The following is a 27,431-nucleotide window of genomic DNA, read 5'->3' as shown; positions in this document are numbered from 1 at the left end:
CCACTTCCCTGCTATGAGGCTCGTCGGGCCGGAACGTACCAACGCGGCGGAGGGAAAGGGGTAGACAGGAAAGGCGCGTGACGAGGCTGTGCGGGGGGGATCACTTTCGAAGCGGCTCAGGGTCGGCTCTCGGTCCAGGTGTTCTGGCCGGGCCGTGCGGGGCGGCGACGGTCTCATCGAGGCGCCCCCTCGCCAGGGGGTAAAAGCAGGGAGGAGCCGCCGGTCCTCCTTAACCCCTTCCCCCGGCGGGATGGGGATGGGCCGTCCCACCGGGCGCGCTCCCCCGCCCCCTCGCGCGCCGCGTTCTTCCCGGATCGCCGCCACTGCTGGGTCCGCGGGGCGCGCGCGCGAACGGGCGGGAGCGGACGCGGAGCCTCCCGGCACCCGCCAGACATGTCGGTGGCGTTCGCGGCCCCGAGGCAGCGGGGCAAGGGCGAGATCACGCCGGCCGCCATCCAGAAGGTGAGGAGGGCGCGAAGAGGAGGGCCCGGCCCGGCCCGGGCGGCCCCGGGGGCTGCAGCTGCCGCTTCCTGCCGCGCGGGGAACGGGGGCGGCGGCGGCGGCTCGGGCCCGGAGCGCCGAGGCCCCGGCGGGGAAGGGAGGCGGCCGGGCCGCACTCCCTGTGCCCGGGGCTCGGCCCTGGCGGGGCGCTGCCCCTCTCTCTGCACTTGGACACTTGTTGGAGGGTCCCGGGGCCGGCGGGAGGCGCCGGGCGGAGGCGGGCGATGTCCCTGGGCGCCTCCAGCCCTCCTTTTTCTTCCTCCTTGGGCTACCCCGATCGCCCCCGCGGGCCTGAATTAAACCGAGAGAACTCGGCCTGAAAGTGGAGGAGTCGAGTAAGTCCTTCCTGCGGGGGGGGGCTCTGACAGTGGGACAGCAGCCGGGTTGCTCCAGACCCTCTGCCCGACTCCGGGCGCTGCGGGGTAGCAGGCGGCTCCAGTTCCCAAACTTGGTCGACCTGGTGGTTAAGGCTGCCTCCCAGTAAGCCTTAGGTGTGATTGAAGAAGAATATCGCGTTCGGAGCCAATGACAGCGGCTCCGGACGACTCCACCTAAGCTTGTGTGGGAGGGAGCAAGTTAACTCGCTAAAGCGATCAAAGAAAAGCACATGCAGGATTAATAATAATGCATAGCAGCAACAAAGGAGCGTGTTCAAGTTCACTGGCAACTGTGTGGTATTTAGGAACTTAAGACTCGTGCCGTCATTGGTGTGGGTGGTCGTGGATCAAACAGATTTCAGATTGGTACCAGCTTCTTCTGTGGAGGAGTCCTTTGGGTAGATACAGCTAGCCTCTGATTTAGTAGAGAATTAGAACCTCTACAAAGCAGGTGTTGCAGCGATATGGACCTCAAGAAGACCCTAGAGTTGTAATGGGAATCTCCAGGGTACTGTAGGAGAAGTCAGTGCTTGGGAATTGTAGATGAAAAATACATATCCACTGGGTGGAAAGCTGCACAGAGGTAGTGTGTATCCTTCACCTTCCAGGATGCTGAGGTTCACATGGAGAATACAGACGATAAAGTTTTCCTGCGTCTGTACCAGGAAATGCGTCTGCAAAATCCCAGAGTTAAAGTTAAAGAATTTCTGTAATGTACCTAAGTTGTCAAAAGCCCTGAAGGTATCTTCATCCAGCTGGAAACTAAATTCTCTTTCGATGGTAGATGTTTATAACTATCCCGATTTTTGCTCGGCAAACACTCAGTTAAACTGGTGAAACTTGTCTGCAGCCCCACCTAGGATACAGTTATATTCCTTCATGTTCCCTTTCCTCTTAGCCCTAGCATTCCTGCCCCCCTCTGGTCCTTTCCTTCCCAAGAGGTCTGGCTTACATGGCTACAATGAAGAATACTACCGTCTAATGGGCAGTTTCGAGGTCTACTTGTCTGCTAAGCCTTAAGAATCTGCTGCTTCCCTCAGGACTATGGGAGGTGTTCTGAGGAGAGCCTTGGGGGAGGTGTTCTGAGGAGAGCCTTGGTTCACAGCTTCCTTTGTAAGTGCTCTATTAGACTTTGGTGTCAAAGGTACTATATCCTTTTTTCCTTTTTCTGATGAAAATGGCCACTGTGTTTCTTACAAAACTTGAAGTTAGTACATGTGCTGTGTGCCAGTGTAGCAGTGAGTTTGTGATTCTCTTCAGAGAGTGCAGTTGTAGCTTTGCCTGTTTTCTGAGGCTCACATAGTAGCTGAAAATACTGCAGTTATGTCTGTGTTTAGTGCTTAATTAATGTGTTTCCAGGTCCAGCAGTTTCAGATAGAATACTTGCACTGGGATCATTCTGGTCCATTCTGGTGAATTACTGTTTAAAGTTTAAGAAAACTTGGCTGACTGACTCATTCTTACTGGATAGAAGTCCTGAGTGAGCTGCATAAGGTTTCTGACTCTGTACTCTTTTCATAGTAGAGATGGATTAGGTACAGAAAAAAGTGTCACAACTTCTTTTTTTTTTTTTTTTTTTTTTTTTTCTCCCTGTAGAATTTTTTTAGGGAAAAAAAGGTTGTAGAATGATGTTGTGCTTTTCTTGTGGAAGAATGAGTCTAGTCATGGCTAGTTTCAGCCATGTTTGGAAGAAGGAGAGAATCTGTGGGATGTTTTAAGATTCTGCTGGTTTTGTGAAAATCAGTAGCTGGGTAAAGGAATCTAAACTAGCTTTCCTGAGAGAAAGCAAAGGAGTAAATTGATGCAGAATTTTGCATTTAGTAGTAAATGTTCCATTTCTTTAAGTTTACTTGGATAACTTGGCTGGAGGCTCAGATTAGCCACGGTTCTGCTGAATCTTGCCTGATCAGAGTGCAGAGCATGAACTAGATAGGTGAGTGTGGGCCACATGCACTCCAGGAGACCAGGCTGTGTGTTTTTTCCCTGTTTACAGAGCTTGGAACACTCTGACTTCATGAACTTTTTGTAGAAAGTTGTGAAATTGGCCATTTCCTGTGATTTTTAGAACTACTCTTTTTTTGGTGAGAAAATTAATTAGTAGGTGTTCATTTTCATGGACACTGCTGAAGTATGATAGATTTATTGTGTTCATCTTTCCTGGTCCTGGCCACCACAGGATTAATTCTTGCAGCAGCCAGGAGGGCTCAAGGCATGGACCCGGAGGTTATTCTGTAGCACCTCACTCCATTTTCCGGGCATGGGGGATGGGGTCACATATTGTGGTGTCGTCAGGCTTTGTTGGGGGCTCTGTGTGATGAGCACTTGCAGGTGAATGATTTGCCCTCTTGTACCATCCATTAGTAGTATTTTTGCTGGTATTGTTTGCTTCTTATCTCACTGGTATTTCCAGTAAATTTTTGGTATCTCTACTGGGGGTCTTAACCTTTTGTACCTCCAGTTCTCCCCTCCACCCTACCAGAAGGGAGAGGGATGCATGATTTGGAGTGTTTCAGTGGGAATACTACATTGGGCAATACCATTCCTAAACCATAATGTGCCATTATACCAAATATTTATAAAATGCAGCTTAGTTAGAGATTCTTCATGTAAATATTGCCTGGCTTTCCAGTGCATATGCTTTGAACAAATCTGGTCAGCTCAGTTTTCATCAATTAACAATTTCAGTGCCTTTTAAAATTAAATTTATAAGCAGTTGCAGACTTTAGAAGGCAAAGGGAAGCTTGGGGCATAGACTTTTATGTGAATTTCTTGTTAGCAATCAAATGAAGGAATGCAGAAAACTTTTAAAACTTCCTAAAAATTTGGTGCAGAATCAGCATAGGTATTTGAACAGGATACTTCACAAATGTGGCTGCTGGTGGTAGTACTGTGAAACCCTTAAACCAAAACCTGTGAAACTGATCAGAGGGAGGAAATGGGAGCATAACAGTGTTTTGCAAATAAGTGGTGAAGTAGAACTTTCAGGATAACAACATTTTTTGTTATTTTTTTAAAACTAAGGGGAGCATTACTCAAGACTCAAATTTATCTTCAGTTTCTTTCCGAAAAGAGCGTGGAATTTACTTCAAACTTCTTCTTTATTGTTTCAGATGTTGGATGAAAACAATCATCTTATCCAGTGTATAATGGACTATCAGAACAAGGGAAAGACTTCTGAATGCTCTCAGTAAGACCTTAATCCATACCTACTATGGACTGGGTGAATTTTCATCTAGATCATCATTCTTGATTTGTTTAACTTACCTTACAGGACAGCTCTGCTGTGGAGAAAACCATTGCTACAGATACTACACTTGAAATCCTTGTGGGGGGTGGGTGGGTTTTATTTGTTCTGTGAGTATAACTTCTGTCACTGAATTGTTGCAACTTGCCTACTGCGAGTTGATGTCATGATGATGATGCTCATAAAAACAAGGACTGTCTAACAAAGATCTTCTTCTTCTGTATTGTAATTACATCGTTGGGAAGAGGTAGTTTTGTTTGAAAAATTCTCAAAATCATGTAGGAAAATAGACCTTTATTCTTCCTGATGGCATGTTTGAAAACTACCTGTTTTTCACTTGGCCAAGAACAAACAGGCTTGTTGTAGAAGTTTAGCTTGCCAAAATATCTGTCATAGACTTGCTGTCTAGTGGGGTCTTTGGAGAATTATCTGAGAGAACTATAGAAGGAGTGAATTGTTAAGGAGTGTTATTTTCCCATTAGTCTTCTGGCATGAGGTGATGATGGCACCCATGTAATCAGACAAATATGGACAGATGGGATGTCCTACTCCCTTGCCAAGAGAACTGGTAATCTGGGAATAGGAGTGGGATCATAAATAATAGCTGCTTTTGGTTTAAGGGACTACTTTTGTTTGCAAGCCTGTAGTTATGTACTTGTAATCTGCTCCAGCTTTCAAGGTTGTTTTTTGTGACTATGGGCTAGATACTGAGAATCAGGACTGTGGTTCTCTATCAGAAAAAAATATTCCATAGCAAACTTCTAAACCTCTGGATGAAATGAGATGTGATGAAATGTGGTCATGTAAATCTATGATATCTTGAATATGGGGACATAATAAGCAGCTCTCTTTCTCTGGTTTGTGATGGAAATTACACCAGACACAAACACACTCCCTGTATGTATTCTGGTGATTTAGTTTAAGGCAGGAAGTGAAATAAGTGAGAACAGTGTCACCCAGCTTTAGATTTTTTTCATAGCAAGACAGTAGTACAGTTAGGCACAGATATGATGGAGACATGTCTGGGAAAGACTGGATAATAGATAAGTGTGAGGGAGAAGGGTTAAGATTCTTAGTAATGGTACTCTTGTAAGTCTCTTGAGTCTTGTTTTCCATAAGTAGCTTTCTTTACATTTGTGCAATTAAAGTAAATTCTAATGTTACTGTATTTATGAATTATGATTTGTTTTGCTTTGTTTATTTTGATAGATACCAGCAGATGCTGCATACAAACTTGGTTTACCTAGCCACTATAGCTGACTCCAACCAGAACATGCAGTCTCTACTACCAGCAGTAAGTACAAAATAGTGTAAAAGTAGGAAATATATTTTATTTGAATTCCTGAAGGTAAAACAAAACCCACCCATACCAAAAACCAACCAACCAAATGTTTGAAATAATGACCAAACACTTGGCCTCTGATATACTCTACAGTAAATACATGATGCTCTCTCTTTATGCTTTATTTGGAGTAATCTCACTGCTTAGGTATTGCTTGAACTCTGACTTGTTTAAATGCAGATTCTTACTGTGAATTAGATATGCAATGCTCAACTATCTGGTCTGCCTCAAAGACAGATTTTTTTTTCCTTTTTTTGTTTTTCCCTCTCAGCTGCAAACTATAGTGGTATGGTTCCTAGTCAACTACAGCAGTACTCTTTTCCTCTTAGATTAGGAAAAGGTGAGGGAATGAGATTTTTTCTTTGTCTTTTTATTTTTCACTGGAATATAATTCATTCTCTTGCCCCAGTGGAATGAGGCTGGGTAAATTTTTTGCTGTTTTTCCACCTTCTAGGTGAGTCTCAAATTCTTTGCCTCTCTCCTGTATTGGAAAGCAACCTTGTTTTAAGGTGGATTATGATAATACAAAAGAAGTAAGGGCCCAGAGGCCCTTGAAACACTGCATCACTTTACGTGTCTTGGATATTACTTGCTATTTTTTTTAGTCTGAATTTTTTTCTGAATCTGTATTCCTGAACTCTGTATTTTGTAAGATGCCTCAAATTTTTCCCTTTTTCCATTGTTTATGCGGCAGTAAGAAAAGAAACAGCAGCGTAAAGATAGCTTGCTGTCTGTTTGCTTTTTATGCTAATCAGAAAGCTTGGGGAGTTCATTGTGAGTAACACAAGGAAGTTCTTTGTTTTTTGGTAATAAGACTTTTCTTGAATTAATATAGTCTTGATTCATTTCTGCAAAATGAAGCTAAAAAGAATGTCTATAAAACAGCCATTCCTAGATATGAGTTTTCACCAACTGAAATTGAATTACTTTTCTTTGGTCTCTGAAGAAGTGTTCTCCAATCATTGCTACTAGCGAAGCATCCTTTCAAGTTGGTACCTAGAGGACTATAGAAACAATGCTTTATTATGTCCAACCTGTTGTGCCTGTAGAAGTTTCTCTTTTTATAAATCCATGCTTGTAGCTGAGGGGGAGGGAAAGAACCCTTTAAGAGGGCTGTTCCTCAACTAATATGTTTTTGGAGGCTTAATTCGTATCCTGGTTCTGATGATAACTGGAAATGAATTTGACCTTATCCTAGTCCCTGGTGGACAGCCCTGTTGTTAAAGTTGAATGTGATGACATTCTCTTCCTAAAAGAAAATGAAGGTAAGGCTGGGAGATGCTTTTGCAGATCTGTACAGAAGTGTGTTTCTGATCTTCAATGACAGGAATATTCCATGGTACTGAGAAAAATAGCATAGCGTGTGTGTTTGAGTGGGTAGAGAAAGTCTCTTTTGGACAGGCGAGGAAGGGAATAAAGGTTCTTGGGCTTCTTTGGGTTTTCTTTCAAAAATACTAAATGAAATTTTCATCTTCAGTCTTACCTAAATGTAGATGCTCTGACCTACAATCTTCGAAGATTGTCCCAAAATGTAGCATAATCAGACAAGATGATTTTTGTTGGGGTTTATAGGAAAATATTCTTTAAATTCTTTCTGTCTTGCTAGTATATATCTAGTAAATTTTAGCTAACAGAATTTGGGAACATGTGACCTATCATGTTATCTTTCTTTTTTCAATGCAAGATGAGCTACTTCATAGTCTTTTCCTCCAGTGGTTTTCCAGGTAGGAGCTGATGAGGCTCGTGCTGACTTGGAGGTAGTATGATTCTCTTCACCATGCTTATGAATCAGCAGGTGATCAGTTGTAGTAAATTCAAGGTATGGATGGTAACAGTAAATACAGAGCAAGATACTCTGTGTGTAGACATCCACTGTTTTTAATACTAAAATATATCAGTTTTATGCTACTCCAAGTGCACTTTCTTTCCACAGAAGTTAGGAGACCTTGAGTTTGGATACCTTCTGAAGTTAGGTTGTGTCTCATCTATTCATTTTGGGAAGATTGTTCCCCCCAGTAGACCAAATTTTCTTTTTTAAGTTTTATCCTGTTATTTTTTTAATCAGGTAAATAAGCTTTCAAGAAATTCCACAACTTTCAAAGCATTTCATAAAAAGTAATAGTTGTGTGTTAAAGTAAGGTTGGAAAAAGAATGCTTCTCTTCAGATATCATTCACACTGAATATAAGACATAAGTTACCAGGTTCACTGAAATTCTTAATACAAGCAAAAATTACTCCAACCTTATGAGAACTTCATTGTGTCCTCTAGCAGTATTCCTTATATTTAATGCTCTATATTGTTAGGAAAAGTGCTTGTAGTTGGCTGTCGTACCTTTTCCCTTGCCTTTCAGAATTCACTGTTCTAATGGAATGACTGATGTTGTTTCTGAAACTCTGGTGGTATTGCCTTAGAGAACAAAAAGTGTAGTGATCCTATAGTGCTGTGCAGAGAAATGTTTATATAACTGGGACCTGGAAGTGTGGAAAGGTGAAACAGGTAAAGCAAGCGCTGCAGAGTCTGGGTGAAGGGAGCCAGGAAAACTTTGAAAATCCAGTGTCATAAGAAAGCTCCTGTGGTCTTATATGCCTGCTAGAGTACTAAACTATTACTTTTGGGTAAGGCACCTTCTTTCACATGAAAAGACAAAGTGTGAGGTTCTAGAGTCAACCAGTCTTTTCTCAGCTGTGTGAACAGCAGGGCTGTTATGTAGTGTCTTCCCAGCTGGATTAGAGCAGTGACTAAGTTCACAAGTGAAGTTGATGTAACATTTTGCTGTCTCTTTCTGAGTTGTGGCTGGTATTCTTGGATCACAGTCAAGAGTCTCTTTACCCTCACCTTATGATGGTAAAGATAAGCTAGATTCCCAGAAAGGGCTTTTGCACCATAAGGAATGCAACACTTGCTTTCTTGTGATTTTTTACTGGTGCTGCTTTTGAGGGAGGCCTACAGCAAGGTATTGATGTCCTTGAACTGTAGAGAGCAAAGATGCAATTGAAGTGCTGGTGAGGTATTGTGTGTGTTTGTTTCTAAACACGTGAAATTTGAAACTGCACAACAAGCATCCTCCTTGACTTATATTTTTTTGTTTTCTGAAGTGTTTTTAGTGCCCTTAAAAAGTCATTGAAGACTACTGAATAAAAAAACCCCCAGCTTTTTTATTTGGACATCTTCCCTCTCTTGTATGTCTTCATTTTGCCAGATATTTTTAAGGAAACAACCCATGACTGTCAGTTTATTTGGTATGTAGTGGAAAACTTTCCATTTTATAATGGGCAGATATTGAGGTCTGCAGGAATTATTTGGGAACACATTTGGTGTGTGGGTTTTTATTGGGTTGTTTTTTGTTGTTGTTGTTTTTGTTTTGTGGGGAGTGTTTTTTTTTCCCCTCTTTTTTTTAGTATAAGAAGTGATTTTTTTCTGTTTTTCTTACATTCTGTCAGCATGCTGAGCATGAGATTTCAGTGTGTATTTCAAGGTGTTGAAAATAAGTGCTTCTGATTATTACTCACTTGTGTAACATTGAGCTTTCTTTTATGTTGGAAGTGCCAGTTTCTTCCAGTACTAAGTTACAGTCTGTATGTGTAATGACTTCCAAGAAAACTTGCTGTGTCCAAGTCATAGAAGAATCTGGATATTGCATTAAATAGTTTTTCTAAATTTCATAATTTTGTAAAGGTTATTAATAAACTTTCTAATTACAAACCAGAAATATCTTTTTTCTTGAGCTATTTCTTTCAAAAATTAAGCTTTTTGTAGCACCTGTGAAATCCCTTATTTTGTGCTGTTCCCAAACTTGTCATACAGATTAGAAAGGAGTCCATCTAATCTCAACAAGCACTGAAATGCTGGTTCTTTTCTAAGTAACTGCTTCAAAAGACAGGAGAAAACCGAAACCATAACAAACCAAACTAATACAAAAAGATGTCCCAAACCAAAACCAAACACAACCGCTGCCCATACACAAAATAATAAAATACTTCCAAAAATTAACTTGAAGAGAAGCTTTCATGAAGTGTTAGTAATGATGTTTAATGGTTCTAAGTTGTGGAGCTCTGCAGGCTAAATAGGAATCTTCAATACAAGCATGGTTTCACTCAAACAATGAAAACTCTCATGTAATTTTACACACTTTATTTTTCAAAGGCGTTATGTTCAATCTATGGTTTTAATGTACTTGTGATGTGGTTGTAGAAAAAATGTCTTAAGAAATGAGCTGTGCACTCTGTTTTTTTAGTAGCCATTATTTTAAACACAAAAGCTGTCTAAAATATATGTTAATTGAATTACCTTGACTTGGCTTTTCTTGAAAAAAGAAAAAAACAAGGTGGCATCCTGAGAATAAAGGTATGGCTCAGTTTTCACACTTTAAAATAAAATTGTGAAGTAAGAGTTTTATTAGTGAGGATGAGAGGAATCCTAAATTAATGAGATTCTTGTCCACTTATGCACCAAATGCCTGGTAAAGTTGATAGCTGTGGTGGTGGTGTGGTTTAACCCTAGCTGGCAGCTAAGTACCATGCAACTGCTTGGTTTCCCCACACACATTCCTTCCCCGTGCAGTGGGCTGGGCAGGAGAATCAGAAAAAAAGATGAAACCTATGTGTTGAGATAAGAACAGTTTAATAATTCAAATAAAATATTACAATAAGATTATAATTGTAATTAAAAATGAGACAGTAAAACCACAGACCAGTGCCCAGCCTGAGTCTGATGCTCTGTCGCATGGATTATCCCATTGGCCAGTTTGGGTCTGCTGTCCTGACCATGCTCCCTCCTGGCTTCTTGCACATCTTGCTGGCAGAGCCTGGGAAACAAAAAAATCTTAGATTTAAGAGTAAGCACTGCTTAGCAGCAACTAGAACATCAGCGTGTTATCAACATTATTCTACTGAATCCAAAACCCAGCACTGCACCAGCTACTGGGAAGAAAATCAACTCTATCCCAGCAGAAATCAGGACAGGTAGCATAGCAGAAAATCTCTGGTATGTGGAGTATGCTGCATAATTTTGCATTAACCTTTCAGAACACAAGTCCATGCCCAGTTCAAGTTCAACTATTTGTAAACTAGATTAATAGAGAAACCGAGCAAAAGGAAGGTTGAATGTTTCCTGTCAAGAGGCAAGGGAGCTATTAGTGATTACTGGAGCTTGGATTTTGAAGAATAATTGCTCTGATTAAATGTTAAATAGTTTTGAAAAAAAATATAATTCCTTAAGATGTTATAAAAGAGAAGAAGGCGGCTGTGTTGGCACAACTGCAAGGGTACTGTTAGAAATAAGAGTCACTGGTGGGAGCTTCTTAACCCAGCAACTACACTAAGAAAAAAAGTGAATGCAGGAATTTCTGTTGTTAGGATGTTAGGAGTGAATTCGGAGCCCAATAGCTGCCATTTTAAACCAGAGGATTGCTCTGAGTTCTGTAGGCTACTTTGCATGTATTGTTAATCAGGTGTGTCCACACGGGGAGCTAGTGCACTGTACACAGAAAACTACTTCTATTGCCTATGAACTTCTGTGGCTGATTTAGAAATCAGTAAAAATCACTGGCAGCTTGAATGTGGAGTATGCTCCAAAGTGTAATTCTTTCATACTCAAAGATGTCATTTGCCTCTCTGTAGTGCAGTATCTGCACAATAAATACCTTTTCAACTGTAGGCTGTTTCTTGAGAGCTGTACCAGGTAGTCTGGTAACATAGGTGCAGAGGCTGTATGGTTTTGCTCTTTCCCAAGTGCCTTGCTGTGAGAGTTCTGCTGGATTCTTTCTGCTTTAGGTGAGTTTACATAAAGCCTTTTAGCTAGAACAGAGGTGGATTTTTTTTTCTCTTAGGCTACTAAATGCAAGCCAAACTTGTAAGTATCAGACCAAACGTTAAATCATCTTAACAGCAAAAGAGACAAGGGCTGTGGAACACAAAGCTTTTGAGGACAGATAGGAACTGCTTTTTATGGGGGAGTTACAGAGCACCTCAGGAGTTGTCTGGTTTCTATAATTCAGTGATCCCTGACTTAATAGTTTATAGTTTACTTAATAGAATTAATCCACAGTTAAGTCATTCATGGTCACTCTTAATAAACCTATATGAATTAATACAGTTTTTAAAATTTCTGATTTAAGTAATTTTTAGTTCTACTACAGCCCCCCAAAGAATTTGTGGAGGATTATTTTTATAAGTATCAAAGTAGCTATTGCTAAGAAGACATCAGATATTTCAGGGTTAAATTTTTATTTGTTAAAATGTTGGTAAAGAATATTGGGACAGTGAAATATTTTTATGCATTGACATAGGCAATTTGAAACAATTAAAGATTTCAATTTCCTCTTGAAACAGAATGTTTAAGTCATAATTTCTCTGATTTTTGAAGATACTGATGTAAATCAAGATGTATAAACTGGCTGTCATTCTAAATTTAAAATTCTTTACTCTGAGTCACAACTGGTAATCCAACAGTGAGAGTACAAATTACATTTATAGTTAACTTCACTATTTAGAAATGATTGTAAATGTTTTTCCTGTAGAAATCCTCCCTACCCCCAAATACTACACTAGCTGAAAATTGATACAGGTGTTTATTTTTTCACTGAAGACACTGAGTACTAGAATACCCTGTACCTTGTAGAGGAAGAGTTGTAGCCCAATTAAATCTCTGCTCTTTCAAATCTCAAAAGCATATTCCTTTACGATCATATTTCCCAGTCTGACACCTCAGTAAGTACCTCCACAGGTGCCATCACCACCTATCAGCAGAGTACTGCTCTCTGAGACTGGGACAGGTCCTGTGATATTAGCAATGTGATATGAGCAGGGCAGAGTAACCCCTGGGAAGGGGTGATTTGCTTTGCAGAAAATGGTATTTGAGAATTGAAAACAAAGATGATTGATTAAATCCTGAGTTAAGGCTTCTCTTGGAAAGAAAAGAGGGCTATTTATATTTGCATTTCCTGTAGCTTTTAAATGTAATTCTGATAGAATTTGAAGAAAATTGTATTTTTGATAGTGTACCTTAAGTATCTATTACTAGTTGTATTGATTAGTAATATTGTGTTTTAATGTGCTTAACAGTATTTCTTGGTTTTTCCCTTTTTTTTTTTTTTTTTTTTTTTTTTGGTGACTGAGTTGATATTCCACCTCAGTTTTTATAACAATAGATGTTCCCTAAACAAATCTTTGAACCTGCTGGTGGTGGTAAGAAAAATCTTACCATCTTCAGGTACGCATTTTCACCCTAGGAGATTTTATTGTTGAGTCTTGTATTTGATCTATTTTATTATTTAAAAGAAAATCCTCTAAAAATGCAGTGTAGCTGTTGTCTTTAATGCATGCTTTCAATAACTTTTGGATTTAGTAGGATTTAGTTTGCTGGAACTTGTCATTTAAAATATAAATTTTTTTTTCATGTCTCCTTTTTTTATTTTTTTGCAACTGTTGAGTCAGTTTCAGTCTTTTTCCAGTTCAAATTTCTAGAGTTTCACTAAATAGCTTATAATTATTTCTTTTCATGCTCTGATAAATTTTAAATGCTCATAGCTACTCTAAGTGTAATCTGTGTGTTTGGGGAAATGAGCAAAAAGTTAGCGTTTAGCAAGTGAAGCTAACATTTTCTAAGTTTTTAATTTACTTTTTACTGAAGTAAGATATTTAACATTTTCTACTACATAACTGGAATAAAATCAGCAGTGATTTTCATTTTCATTCCTTTTTGTCACACTTCCAGCAAAAGGAGGGAAGTAGCCTTTCCTTTGGTTCTGTTAACCTAACTGTGTTTGGATGTCATTTCACCCTTCGTATCTAGGCTTAATGGTTAGGGTTCATTCTGGGTGGCTTTTCTTTTGCAGAGGGTGGGTTGTTTCTTTTGAATACTGTGTGATCATTTTGCCTTTTAAAAAGTCTTTGCTATATGTAGTGCATATTCTTGGGGATAGTCAATTTTCTTCTGTAAGGAACAAAAAAGACTAAATAATCTAGTTGAGGTAGCTGGGTGGGGGTTTTTTGTTGTTGTGGGATTTTTAAATTGAAGTTAATTTAAAGAAGTTTATTAGCTGTAAAAGTCTGGATCAAGTCCAATAGAAATCGGGAAGTTACCATTTAAAAGCAATTTTTTCTTGTTTTCTTCTGTCTGCATCCACTAGAAATATACTCTGGAGGAATTTCACTGGGGAATAATTATATCTGCAGGAGACATTTCATTTTAATTACTATCAGGTAGTGATTGGTTTATGATCTGACAAAAAGATTTGGAATGCTCTTTTAAAATATCCTATGTAATATCCTATATAACTATTTCTGTTGCATATATGTATGGGTAATTATCTCTTAATCTTATTTAAACATAGTTCTAGCATACTGTGTTGATGAACACCTCAGATTTATGTGATTTATGGCATGTCTTGTATGTTTAATGTTATTCTTCAATTTACTGACTATTCTCCTGAGGTTTTCTTTCTTGTTAAACCATAAATTGGATGATCTACTTTTTGTATGTATCATACATTAAATTGTCTTTTTGTCATATCCTCTTAAGTTATATTCCTTTATATGCAAAAAGAAAAAAAAAATCTGTCCTTTTTTCTGTTTCACATGGAAACAGTCAAAGTTATTAATCTCTGTTTACCTCTCTTTAGAATCCTGCTATTTTTACAGTATCTTTTTGAGATTACTTTGCCCAAATTGAATGTGTATTATCATATCAAATACATCAGCATTTTTTTCTTTAGTATTCTTCCTGACTTTGGATATTACTGAAGATAATCAGAAAGTGACCGCAGGTATTATGCATAGATTTGCAGGTATTTTATGCATAGATTTTATGGGGTTTTGAGTTTTCTGTTAATTTTGTTGGGTTTTTTGTTTTGGCTTGGGATTTTTTTACCCAAAGTTTTTATCAGACTTTCTGGATTGTGGTAAATTCTTTTTTGTTTGTTACTTTTTCTCTGGATTAATGGCAGTAGGAGCTTCCTCTTTCTGAAGAAAGTGGTTTACAGTTCTGTGTAATTGCCATATATTTATCCACATCTTTCTTCCACATTTTCAGTAATGTTACAGTAGCTTCACATGTTGACATTTACTAAAATATTTTCAGGAGGGCTCTGTCTGTTCCTTCACTCTTTGAACTTCCCTTTGGGCAGTTTCTGATCAGTGCCATTGTGATAATGTATGGCTCCAAAGGGCTTTGTCAAAAAACTTGTGTTAAGAGGCTTCTGTTAATTAGGTGGTTTAATTTATATTTTTAAAATTTAAAATTTGTATTTCTAAAAATTATATTTTTAAAAATTTCTAGTAAATTAGAACGGTTTGACTTTACTGTATTGGTCCTACTACTTTTTTTATAAGTAGAGGTATAGTGTTTGTCTACCTTCTAGTTATCTAATAGGGTAGTTTCCTTTAATGGAAGATTGGTTGTTTTTTTTTTTTTAGCGTCTTGGACCTTTTTCTTGCATTATTTTCAAGAATCTGATATGGATTCACACAGGTCTTTGGGCTGTTTCCATATCCAGAAGCTCCTCTTTATGAACTACTTTCTGATAGTACCTCTTGGAGTGTTTTTAGTTGCTCCCTCAATTGACTTAATTCTCTGTGGTTTGTGAAGTCTCTTGCAGGTTTTTGTATCTAAAGTCCTTAACAATTTTTTGTTCCCTGTGCTTGCATGTCTGCACTCTCTCATGCTGTCTTTTTGATAACTGCAGTGTTGTTCTTGAAGGATAGTTGTTTTGAAAACTTCAGGCTAAATAGAGTTGGAATATATATAGTTTTGTTTAAATAATCCTTGGAGCTTTTTTTGTCACTCTTTCCACAGATAAGGACATGCCCATGTTTGTACAATATCAAATGCAGGATAGCTAAAACCTAGGTATGAGCTGATCTTCTTTAATACTTCATTGGACTTTCTAATGTTTCATACTTGAAATTGAAGAAGTTAAGTTTAATTCTAAAAACATTTCAGCTTGGATGATTTTTACTTTGCTCTCAGTTTCTTGGCATGGGACTTCTTTGGGGCTGACATGGGACAGGCTCTGAGCTCTGACTGTTCATGTGGAGGTTACCAAGTGTGTTGGTTTTGATAGTATTCCTGAACATACTTTCCAAATAAAAATGAAAATTGTCTGTTTGTTTTCTTTTTTGTTTGTTTCTTGGTATATCAGTTTTAGATAATTTCTGTTAGATTCTGTTAAATGCAAAATTAGGATGATAGTGAGTTTTGAAGGTGAAGGGACAGAAGACTTTAACTGAGGGGATGCAGCCTTGCCTTGGTTGCTCAGTAGTGGAGGAAGAGCAAGCAGAATGGAGCAGCATTTCAGTCAGTGTTCGGAGGGTAGAGCTGCCTTTCACTCTTACCTTCTCCACCTCCTGCCGCTTCTGCTGTAGGCTGAAGAAGGAACTTTGCTTATAAAATGTTATTCTCTTCATCATGGAGGAATGAAAGGAATTTAGTAAGAGAAGTTGCTTACTTGCTTATATTTTTCTTCATCTCCTTCCTTCTTCCTGCTGAAAAAAAAAAAGGCTTCACTAATTTCCTGAAGAATTTTTTAAAGTACTGCAGGGAAAATAATACTTACTTGAGGTATTTAAAGAAATGTTGAGACAGAAAATTACTACCATTCACTCCCCTCCCCTGGCAAGTGAATATATGTGTGTGTCTGTGTTGCCCTGCTGTTACCATCTCCAACATACACTCACTGGGAAAGCCTTATTTTTTACTACTGTATTGTGTTTTGTCTTTATAAACCTGGTGAATAGTGTAGGCATAGGCAGGGACTGGACTAGAGAGGAACTTAGGGTTCACCTGCTTGGTTCTGTCTGTGAAGAGAAATGTTGAAAAACGCACATGTGGTTGTCTCATGGGGAGAGTTTTTCATTAATAGTTATAACCTGTAGACAGAGTCCTCAAAAGCCAGAGAGCCAGGAATTTGCTCTCACTGAGATGATTTTTACTCCCCTGAAAGTGCTTGGCTAAGGTACGTGAGAAGGATCGTAGAGTCTCACAGGTGTTTTTAGTAGGAAAACAAAGCTGGCTACTAGCAGTTTTCTGTCTCCTTACATTGCTATGAGTAGAACCTACCAGTAAATTCCCCCATGTATTTATTGTTTTTCTTGCTCTCCCTCTTTGAACTCTCAAGGTTATTCTGTTATTTTCCTCACAATTTCATTAGGAAATTTGCCAAAAACATCCTTTCTAGGCAGCTGTCTCTGGACCTTTGGAGGCCAGCACTAATGTGCTTCCAGTCTGTAGGGGGTGTTTGGCATGGAATTATGAACTAGGCCTTCATCGCTTTGGGGGAGAGCAGGGAAGAGATCGCTAGTGTTTTACCACACCCAGGTGCAAATTTTTTGCTGGTCTATGAGCATTCAGAGGCTTTCATCTCATGTTGTACCTGTTTTGTCCCAGTGCAAGGTCTGTTAACAGCAACAAATAGTTGATGTGAGAGAATTACAGTGAACACTTATTTCTCTGTTGAATGAAAGCTTTTGTGTGTGTGCAAGGGAGTGACTCCAGCAATCTTAAACTGTTCAGATGTAATTTTTTAATGAGGCATTGATTTTTATTTTTTATATTTATTTTAAAGTGGTGCTCAAAGATGCTGTGGTGTTGTCTGCATGTAATATTTCATGTAAAATTGATTAAAGTGTTAAACGTTTTGCCAGAATTAATGTTGGGAGGAGTTAAACATATCAGATAGAGAAAGAAATGCGTTTCAGCGCTTTCTTTCATACGCCATTGAACAATATAGGCAAGTGCTGTACCATATGTACATATAATATATTTGTCAGACTAACTGCTTCTCGTGTTTGACTAAACTGTCTCCTTTCAGCCACCCACACAGAATATGCCTATGGGTCCGGGCGGGATGAGTCAGAGCGGCCCTCCCCCACCCCCGCGCTCGCACAACATGTCTTCAGATGGTATGGTAGGTGGGGGCCCTCCTGCACCACACATGCAGAACCAGATGAACGGCCAGATGCCTGGTAAGTTTTTCTCCTCTAAGACATTAACACCAGCGTTGCCTGGCAACTGAAACGACATGGGGGCTCAAGGGATACTAGATTGTTGATGACAAAACTGCTTTGAATGCCCCCGAGTACAAGCTCTCTTAGAGTTTGTTAGCTACAGAGCTACGTGACCTGTATTCAGTGTTTATCAGGCTGCCCTTGGGCTTTGATGTAGCTGACACACAGCATTCCTCTGATGAACAGAACTGGCTAAATTTAGTCTGTTTGAAACCATGCAGTACAGCTGGCTTTAGAGGGCTTACTGGGGAAAGGTATTGGCCTGTGGCTGAGTGAACACAAATCCTTCCATAAAAAGATAATGTGAAATCATTGTAGCTAAATAATTAGATAATAATAAAATAGATACATCTGAAAGCGGCTGTTTCTGATTTGGGTAAATGTTTAAAAGAAAAAAAGATTGCTTTTATACAGCTTCCACTAATCTCCTGTGTTCTTTATTATTGAAGATTTGTTGAATCGTAAGGGATTTGTAAAGAAATGGCCTCCAGATTATTGTTCTAGGTGTAAATTTTAAGTCAGTTTCTATGCCATCCTGTTTTGTAATAAAAAGAAATGTACTTGGGAAGACAGAAACAGAGCAGAGAAGGAGGATGATAAAATTCCACATTGTACCTACCAATACTGGCTTCGGGGTAACTATTCCCTTTAGCAGTAGGATCAGAGTGGAGTAGGCAGTGGAAGAGCATGCTTCTTTATATAGAGGCTATTTTCCTGAATTTCCACTTGTAAAATCATACTGCCTATTTCATGTGAAATGACTTTCAGCTTAAAATTGTATATTGTATTCCCAGGATTGCTTTTGTTCAGGATCCCTTCCTTTTTTTGTTATGGAGGCTCCTCAAGGTATTGATACTTTCAAGGAAGGAAACTATTGTCAAAGGATCTTTGAAAATTCATCTCTCACTGGTGCCAAGGATAACCTTCCTGACAGCAAACACAGTAATAACTATGCAAAACTTAATACAAAGTAAAAAATATAACAATTGCTGTAGTGTCTAATTTCTGTGCAAATCTTGATAAAATGGACTTGATAATGGTGGCTTTTCTGAAAGAGTAGCTTGAATAGCCTCCGGAGGCTATGTGTAAGAAGTGCAGTAAAAGATCTGGAGAAGTTAGTTTCATCATACGTGTTGGTCATGGTCTGCATTTGGAAGTGTAAAGAGCAATATAGGCTGCTCCCTAAGTAGGGCAGAGATATTCTGATTATGATATCCTTTATCCATCTAAGATCCATCAGTTCCCATGGAGAATAGCATTGCCTCTCAAAAATCAGTCTCTTTGACCCTCAAGTGTAATCATATTATTGTTTTTATAGTGATCTTTTCCAAGGAAAAGGATTACTAAGTCACAATTTGAGCATAATGACTTCACTGCAGAGCCACGGGGGAGGAAAGTCACTCCTTAAACATACATATTTTGTAATTAGATAGAATAAGAAAAGAGCTCTTAGGAAACTATGTGAAAGGTAAATAGCTTTGTTTTGGTATTTACCTAGACAGATACTTAAATACAGTTTCCAACTAAGCTTTAATTTAGCCATTCCTCCAACATACTCCCTTTCTTGAATCTCTGTTCTTTCCATCTCAGTTTGAAGTCCTCTCTGAGGATGTGGAGATAAACTGCTTAGGATGAGGGCATCTCTAGTATCAGAAAGGCTTGCTAAAATAATTTCATAGGTTGGAAAAAGAGAAACAGAATCTTCTTGTTAAGTGTATAGCTGAATTACACATACCTTTTCAAGTGTGTGTTAGTTTACCTGCTTGTGAGCCTTTCTGTATTTCACAGAGCAATTTCTCTGTATTTCTCTTTGTATTTCTAATAATTTCTGCATTGTATGTGCATTTGCTTTCTGGATTTAGGGCACTTACTCTGTGTTTACATAAACATTTGTACAAAAAAACAGATACAAAATCTTAAATATCTGTAGAGATGATTTGTATAAAAGGAGTCAAGTCACTAATCTTAAACCAAGAGAATCCAGGACTGACATCAATTGACCAGCATGGAAAAAAATAAAATGCAGGCTCTTAAAAATGCTAGCTAAGGATTTCAGGTGTTATCTGAGCAGGGGTTTCCACAGATCTGAGTATGGGCAGAAGAGAAGGGGTTGATGAGAGGATTAGAAGAACTGCCTAGTGATCATCAGGTAATGAGTAATTTTAAAGTTCTGCTACAGACCTGTCCCATTGCCTGAAGGGCAAAGGGTGATTTTTCTTGTACTTGTGTCCTGGTTAATACAGAACCTGAAGTGCTGTTGGGGCCTTTAATTGCATCCCCTGACAAATGTGTGTCTGTATCCTCTTGCCGGGGAAGACAGTCATGACAAACCTTTTTCCACTGGTGATACACTTGAGTGTTATTTGTACCTGTGACAGATAGTGGTTTTTAGCTGAAAAAATTGCTGTGTGAAGAGTTATTTTGACTGAGTTTATGTGATGCAAAGTAAGGGTGGTCTGTATTTGGAAGGAGATGATGAGCTAAGATGTGCTGGGGGCAAGTTATCTTTCTGATTTCTTGAGGTTGTTTTCTTACATATAAAAAGTTGAAAGGTAAGACTAGCTGTAGTGGTCTCTGTCCTTTGTTGTGGCACGGGTAGGTCACCTTCCTGAATAACAGGTTGTCCTGGTTCCAGCCAGAACAGGGTTAATTTTTGCAGTAGCCAGAAGGAGGCATGGCCAGGACCTGCAGGATATTGTGGGGGTTCTGTGTGGTGAGCAATTGCCTGTGAATCCTTTGCATCTTGTACGCTGTTATTAATACTGTTGCTGTTACTGTTCTTCTTCTTATTTCAATGCTGTTTCCAGTAAATTTTTCTTACCTCAACTTGTAATCTTTACTTTTTTTGCCTCCTGTTCACCTCACCAGTCCAGCACAGGAAAGGGGATACAGGGGCGTGAGCAAAGTGGTGTGTGGTTTGGAGTGTTGTAGTGGAAATGGTAAACTGGGGAATAGCATTTCTAAACCACAGCACAGGTGTTTGTGTGTTCCCAACAAGTTCTCTCAAAATCTTTCTTTCCTGCAAATGCAGTCTCAAATGTATTTAGCTTGGATTACACCTTCTTGGAGGTAAGACATATGCAAAGGTGGTTAAGAGGAAAAAGGACTTCTGTTTATACTCAGGATAGTTACTCTACTAACTTCATTATAACACAAATCTAATTATAAGTATATATATCTAAGTATAGCATTTAAAGCAATTACTTTAAAGTGGAGATACATACTTCATGCCTCATTAATTCACTCTCAGTTAATTCATATTCTCATCTTCCTATTTCATGTATCTATATAAAAAAGAAAATCAATTATTTTGTCCTTATACACAACAGAACTCAATGAAGTGTTTTGACAAATTATAAAAAAACTTATATGTAAAGTGTGTTTTTTATTATTTTTCATTTGCAAGATTTCTGATCCTATGGTCTTAGTTTTTCTCTGTTTTTGTTTTCTAGCTTCTCACTAACAAACCCCTAGATTTTGATCACAGAAAATACACATACCTTACATTTCATATGTCAGCTTTTTCTTATGAGTGCTTTCTTCTGTTTTAGTCCTATCTGAGACATGAATATCAACCAACCTTTTAGAGAAGGTGTGTTATTTTTTCAAGCTATCTTTTGCAATGATTTTTGCCTTCCTCATTTTGCTTCTTAGGTTACCAGTTTTTAAAAGCTTGCTCCCCTGTGTGCTTGCCTAACTCCCTGAAGTCTATCACTAACAGTGTCTTCCTTTAATCATAAAGAAACAAAGCCACTCCAAGGTGCTAACTTTCTGGCACTAACCCTGTATGTTCCTTCCTTTACTTAGGAAAGTAGTCTTCTAGCAGCTCTGCCACAGTTGCTTGGCACTACAGCAGGAAGCTTTTCTTCACTGTAGCTTTACCTCAGAGCACATTCATGATTGAGCTCATGGTTAGAGACAAGCTCACTTTTTCATAATTAAGCTGTCTCCATGTTCTCATTATTACAGAATTGAGCAGTGTTGAATTGAAAAGGGGCAGCATAGGCATCTCTAGTACTCTTATGGGCATAATCCTTTTCACTGAATTATTTTTTCTGTATTTGTGGTGGATCTGCCTTTGTACAAATCAGCAATCTCTGCTCACCTTGTTTTGCAGGAACAGTGAACTGCATGTTTGATGCCTTTTTCAGCTTTTGCACTTTTTTGACAAAATAGATTTGTGTTTATTTCGGTAAGGTGTCTTAAGGGCAAGAGCATAAACACATCTTAAAACTTATTCTCTGTTTCTTCACTTTGGCTTTAGTAGCCATGTTCATTTATCATTGCTATCTTTTTCTTCTGCATCTTTTTGTTTCAGTCAGTTCGTATTGTATCTGTGACCTTGTGTGAAGCTCTCTGTGTCCTTTATTTCTGCCTTAATTCTACCCTAAATTAGTGCATTTTTTTCATTAGCCAACGACTTAGGAGCTGTTTACATATGGGGGGGTGTTTACTTTTTTTTTTTTAATTTTCACTGGGAAATATGTAAACAAATCAGTACCTTCCTACAGCTCTACTAATGTAGTTTCTTTTAGATTCCTCTTCTTAGACTTTTCTAGCTTAACAAAAAACCTGTGTCATGTTAAGCAACAGCAGCTTAACTGTACATATCAGCATTTACCTTGTTTACAGTTGACCTGGTCTATCATGTCCTCTGGTTCTACATATTTTCGTGAGGTCCTCGTGTGGTGCTTGTCATGGGCATAATCCATGCATTTCATCTACTTTTTTCCTTGTTATAGTTGTATCCAGTCCCACTTCTTACTAATTTTAGTTCTAGTAGCTGTTCACCTGTTCCACCTAAAGTAATGAGTAAACGGACCAGATGGTATTATAATGTTGTACTTGTTAAAGTACCCATTGAGAGTAGACGGAATTCAGAGAATAATCCGAATTCAGCCTCTGGTCAGGAAGATGGGAAATAAAAGGTGAAAAGATGTTGTTGGCACATGGGTGTTGGAGCAAGTTGCTTTTCCTTTGCATCTTCACAAGCTGAAGGGATAATTTGGAGACTGTCCTTCCAGTCATCATCCCCCACTCTAGTAATCTGCAAATACAGTTGCAGAATATTGGCTATATAGTATATGATCAAAAATGTTAAATCGTTCTTCAACCATTTTTATTCTACATTGTTTCATACTGTCTGAATCACTGCAATGCTAGGTCCATTAGAAATTAAAAGCATTGATTTTCTGTTGTGTTGAAATTTTCCACCTTATTTACAAGTAGAGAAGATGCAGCACATTGCTTGTGACATTTTCCCTTTGTTCCTTTTTTCACACCTTTCTCTGATTTCCAAGGTTGTTCTTTTACGTATTCACAGCAAAGGTGATGTGTTTACCAGCCTAGGTCTGGTGATGCTTGCCATTTACATGTCATTCTTATAAAAAAGTCATGATTGAAGTATCCAAAAAAAAGTCTTGATGTCTTACCACAAAGATTTGTAGATTTGTTCTCATTCCCATCTCAGGAGATAAATTCAGGAGTTGTCTCCTTGTCACGAGCAAATTTTTGGTTACATTTTTATCTACAGTGGCATTAAAACACTTGTGTAGAGTAAGTTTGGCTCACAGGTTTTCCATAAAAGCCTTTGTTCTTGTATCAGTGATCCATGGAGTGCTTGTCACCTTCTTTTTCTTCTCTGGGTAACTGTATAATCATTTGAATGAAAGTTAGCCTCAGTTAGCATTTAGTGGTGGACTTGGCAGTGTTAAATTTGTTTTTAGACATGGCAATCTTAGTGGTCTTTTCCAACCAAAATGTTTCTATGATTCTGTGTAATTGCACCATGCCAATGTTAATACTGTCTGCATTTAAAAATAATAATCATTGTTAGTTTCAAAAAAATTGTCTAACATGGGTTGTTTGAATACGCAGAAATGTTACATCCATTGTAACAATTACAGCTCTGATGAAGGTTCATGCTCTCTGTTACACTGGTCTTCTGCCATTCAGAACGAAATTCAGGCTGTATTATGCAAATACTAAAAAGACTAGTTTTGTGTGTGATATGGATAAAGATGAGCTATAAAAGAGATGAGCTATAAAATGATAATTCACCTTTGTTTCAGTAGCTTTAGTTACTCAACGAAAGAAAATGTACTTCGTAGTAGAGATGAACTTTATTGTTCACTTTGTTATTTTTAAAGTGAGTAACTCATATGTAAACTGTATTTTAAATTGATTTTCGTGTAATTGTATTTAATGACTTCTGTTTAATTTTGTGATTCAGTATGACTGTTTTCACCTGCTTTTATGATAGTTAATGCACAATTATTTTTCCTGTTTTTCTTTCTAAAGGGCCCAACCATATGCCTATGCAAGGACCTGGACCTAACCAGCTCAATATGACAAACAGTTCCATGAATATGCCTTCAAGTAGCCATGGGTCCATGGGTGGCTATAATCACTCAGTGCCATCATCACAGAGCATGCCAGTGCAGAATCAGATGACAATGAGCCAGGGACAGCCGATGGGCAACTATGGGCCCAGACCAAACATGAATATGCAACCAAACCAAGGTAAATGAGGTATCTCTTAGCTTCTGTAAAAGGAAAACATCTTGGGTGCAAATTTTTTTAAAGGTCTTATCTTGTAGATTTCCTTCTCTAAATGTGTTTGTACCCTGAGATTGGCTCAGGTGCTTAGAACATGGTGCTAAGAACACAAAAATTGTGACTTCAGTCACCCTGTGGGCCATTTACCCAAGACGTGGACTCAGTGATCCTTGTGGAAGGATCATCTCAGAATACTCTGTGACTGTTCTGTACTCATGTTTGGAGGATTCTGCACCTCTTTTCTCCCGTATATCTGTGACTTTTTGTTTATTTGCAAACATTTAACTGTTTTCAGGTACAATGTGAGAATTTGGAAATGGAACTACTTTCAGCAGTTATAAGCTGGAGCTACTGTTTGTCTTTTTCAGACATTACACTTCTAGCTAAGTGTTATTGTCATTCAGGTTGATAAAATACATTTCTACTTTTAAGTCTCTTGGTTAAATGGAAAAATCAAAGTCAGATAGCCCTCAGATTGTTATACCTAGTTAGTCTTTGTTTTCTGCTGCATGCTGTTCCAGCATTTTTAGCATGGAATGTCTGTTTAGTCTTAGAGAAGCAAAATTCAGTTCCAGGAACAAATCTGGTACTCCCTACTGTTTTCATGAAATGTCCTTGTGTATATAGTAAAAATCAAAGCTAATTTTGTATCTAAGGTATTTCCATTGCATAAACTGATGGTGTTTTGATGTCCTTGTTGAAGTGCAAGGACATTGTGGAATTAAAATATTGCATTAGGGTCACAGCACAGCAAATTACTAAGTTGTATATGTACTGCATATTCTTACGGAGGTGCTTTACAAGTCAGCAATCAGTATTTTCAGCTTATCTGTTAATCTGTTACTGCACTGGATCTGTACATAGCACCTGCCAGAAGACATATGACAAACCAGAGCTCCACTTTTTTATGTGTAGATACCATCTGTTCCTGAGCTGTACAGACAGACCAGGTCATACTGATCGGTTTGATTATTAGGTTACAGAAAGGTGCAAAACAGACAAAAGACTAACTTAATGAGAGGCTAAAAATAAGTCATGATGAGAGAAGCTGTTTCTGCACTTTTCTTACCAGTAGAGAAAGGGGGAGATCTGAGGCCTTTAACATCCACATAGTTAATAGCATTTTTCTTAATGTATAACAATGGAAGAAACAAAAGATAGGTACATCGTAGGGGAAATGATAAGTGGGAATACTTTTGACTGTCTCTCTGAACTGGGAAGTTATCTCTGTATTCTGGGCATTACATAGTGTAGTAATTCTGTGAATGTTGCTTTGGAAAAGCCCTATGCTGTTTCAATTCAGATTTTTTAGTTGCAGAGTTAGCAATAATTATGTAGCAGTATATGTGAGGGAGCCATCTAGTAAGTCACTCTACAGAAAACAATTTTGTGTGACTGGCCTAAAATTTAGGAGACGATTCCGTCCCAAAGTAGCATTTTTTACTTTTCCACATAATATTCCTCTGTTGTATTTTCAGTACTCTGTTAAAACTTGAAAATTGGTCATTAGAAGCTAAGCAGAAATAAACTGAAAAAATTTCTGTGCTGAACAAATAGTGGTACTGAAGTGACTTTGGGGAATAGAGAATAAAATAGTATTAACCAAATTATAGGTTCAAGAACAAGAGCAAAATCTTTACTTAGAACAATGGTATCAATGCCATTAGGGCCACAGCAAGCTTTTGCATTGTGTAACTCTATTTCTGCCAAGTTTTGACCCTTTAGGCTGAGACTTTTCCCATTTCAAGTGTCTGCTTCAAGGCTGGTTCTATTTTTTGCAGAGGTTTCACGGAAGGAGAGGCCATTGGGGTGAAAAATTATATTCTTTAAAATGTTTCAATGTCTCACAAAAACATTAGTAAACAGAGCACTTCGTGTATAACTGTAGGAGTGCACGTGCCCCTTTCTTTAAAGCAAGGCTTTGAAACTTGTCTGTTATGCAAACAAAGTGTTATTTGCTGTTAAATGAAAATACTGTTCCAAATACCTGTGAGAGAGGAAGTCTTAAGTCTGAAGATGGGGGTGTTTGTTATTTTGATCTAAATGATTCCCAATCAGGTCTGCTTAGTACATTTCCTCAATTTTCTACTCTTAGATGTTACATGTGTATTGATGTTTGATGACAAATTAGAGGAAGTATTTTTGTAACTTCACTCTCTTGTGACTCCAAGACAGCTGGGCAGAGAACTACAGCAATCTGTGAGACCATGAGAAATTTAGAGGTAGGTAGCCAAGCCCCAGTCTGGCTGGGCAGATGTCTCAGCCAAGCATGGCTACTTCAGGCTTCTCTCCTAAGTGGAGAAACAAGAATGAGCTCCTAGGAAATGCACCCACTGCAATTTAACAAAAGGGGAATAAACAGATTAGGACTCAAAAATTTCTTAACTGGTCATATGTACAAAAATTCAGAAACACAAGTGAACCAAAATTTCTGAACTTCAGCGTTGTTGGTCAGGAGACATTTGTGAACCCCTAAGTATGCTTTGTTTCTTTGTCTTGCAGGACTGATGTATACTGAAAATGAGGGATCCTACTACATCTGTCAATTAATAACAACACTAGCTAAATATAATGCCAAGTATTCCACAAGATGAGGTCTTAGCATCTCAAGTTGGCTGTTAAATATTAGTAGAGGTTTTTGGCCTTAGTCTTTCCCTATGTGGGTTCCTCATCTGTAGAGGAATGAATCTGATGGTAAGATTACAACACCATCTGATTTCTTTCACAGGAGAGTTGTCAAAGTGTATTCATTATGAAGATTTGGACAAATTACTTATGGGTGCCATAAGAAAACCAATGAATAAATGATTAATTCTGTCTTCAGTGTTTGACTAGGCATCACATCTCACGTGAACTATTAGGAAGAAATAAAATATTGAAACAGTTTTTCAGTGGGTAATACCTACCATGTATTGGATGAAGCCAGTACTTCTAGGGGAAAAGAAGCATACTTTTATGTAATAGATAAAACCACCATAACACTCAGAAAGGCTTGCTCTAACACTTGGGTTATGCTTGAGCATAACCTCTTTATATGCACTTGCTAACAAAACATCTTGCTGTATATACACCTTGTGAGGCAGATGGTGTTAGCAAGAAAAAAATGAAAAAGTGCTAATTAAGAAATAAAATGCATAGTAACAGGACTGTTTGCTGGATTTACTTCCTGTATTCACTCTGTACTCATTATTGATTTGCACTAGTTATAAAAAGCTGTCAAGAGGAATGCCTTAAGTGAGGAGCAAAGTTTTCATGCTATTGATTTTATATAGTCAGTCCAGTTTAAAAGAGGAATTCTAGTAATTTTGGACTTAAAAAGCAGAATATTTTAAGAGGAAGATTCCGTAGATGACTCTTCATTGAAAAGTTAATATAGCAGCCCGGGACATCTGCAAGGAATATTGG

The 27,431-nt window shown here is 38.4% G+C and overlaps 1 protein-coding gene across 3 annotated transcripts in view; it reads left to right on the top strand.

The window, feature by feature from the left end:
- The first annotated feature begins 111 nt into the window (after positions 1 to 111).
- The window catches only part of SS18 (SS18 subunit of BAF chromatin remodeling complex), a 42,944-nt gene continuing 15,624 nt past the window's right edge, over positions 112 to 27,431 (top strand). Inside the window, exons 1-5 of one of the 3 annotated variants that reach the window (XM_038128003.1) lie at positions 112 to 462; positions 3,989 to 4,065; positions 5,332 to 5,416; positions 17,273 to 17,426; positions 23,769 to 23,990. In XM_038128003.1, coding sequence (XP_037983931.1) covers positions 394 to 462; positions 3,989 to 4,065; positions 5,332 to 5,416; positions 17,273 to 17,426; positions 23,769 to 23,990 — 607 coding nt within the window. In that variant the 5' untranslated portion in view covers positions 112 to 393. The remainder of the gene's footprint in view (positions 463 to 3,988; positions 4,066 to 5,331; positions 5,417 to 17,272; positions 17,427 to 23,768; positions 23,991 to 27,431) is intronic. The other 2 variants (XM_038128006.1, XM_038128005.1) reach the window with 2 other exon arrangements.

This window comes from Motacilla alba, chromosome 2 (genome assembly GCF_015832195.1).
Source record: "Motacilla alba alba isolate MOTALB_02 chromosome 2, Motacilla_alba_V1.0_pri, whole genome shotgun sequence".
Classification (NCBI taxonomy): domain Eukaryota; kingdom Metazoa; phylum Chordata; class Aves; order Passeriformes; family Motacillidae; genus Motacilla; species Motacilla alba.
Note: the sequence above shows the minus strand (reverse complement) of the source record. Positions and strands in the feature narration are given on the sequence as shown.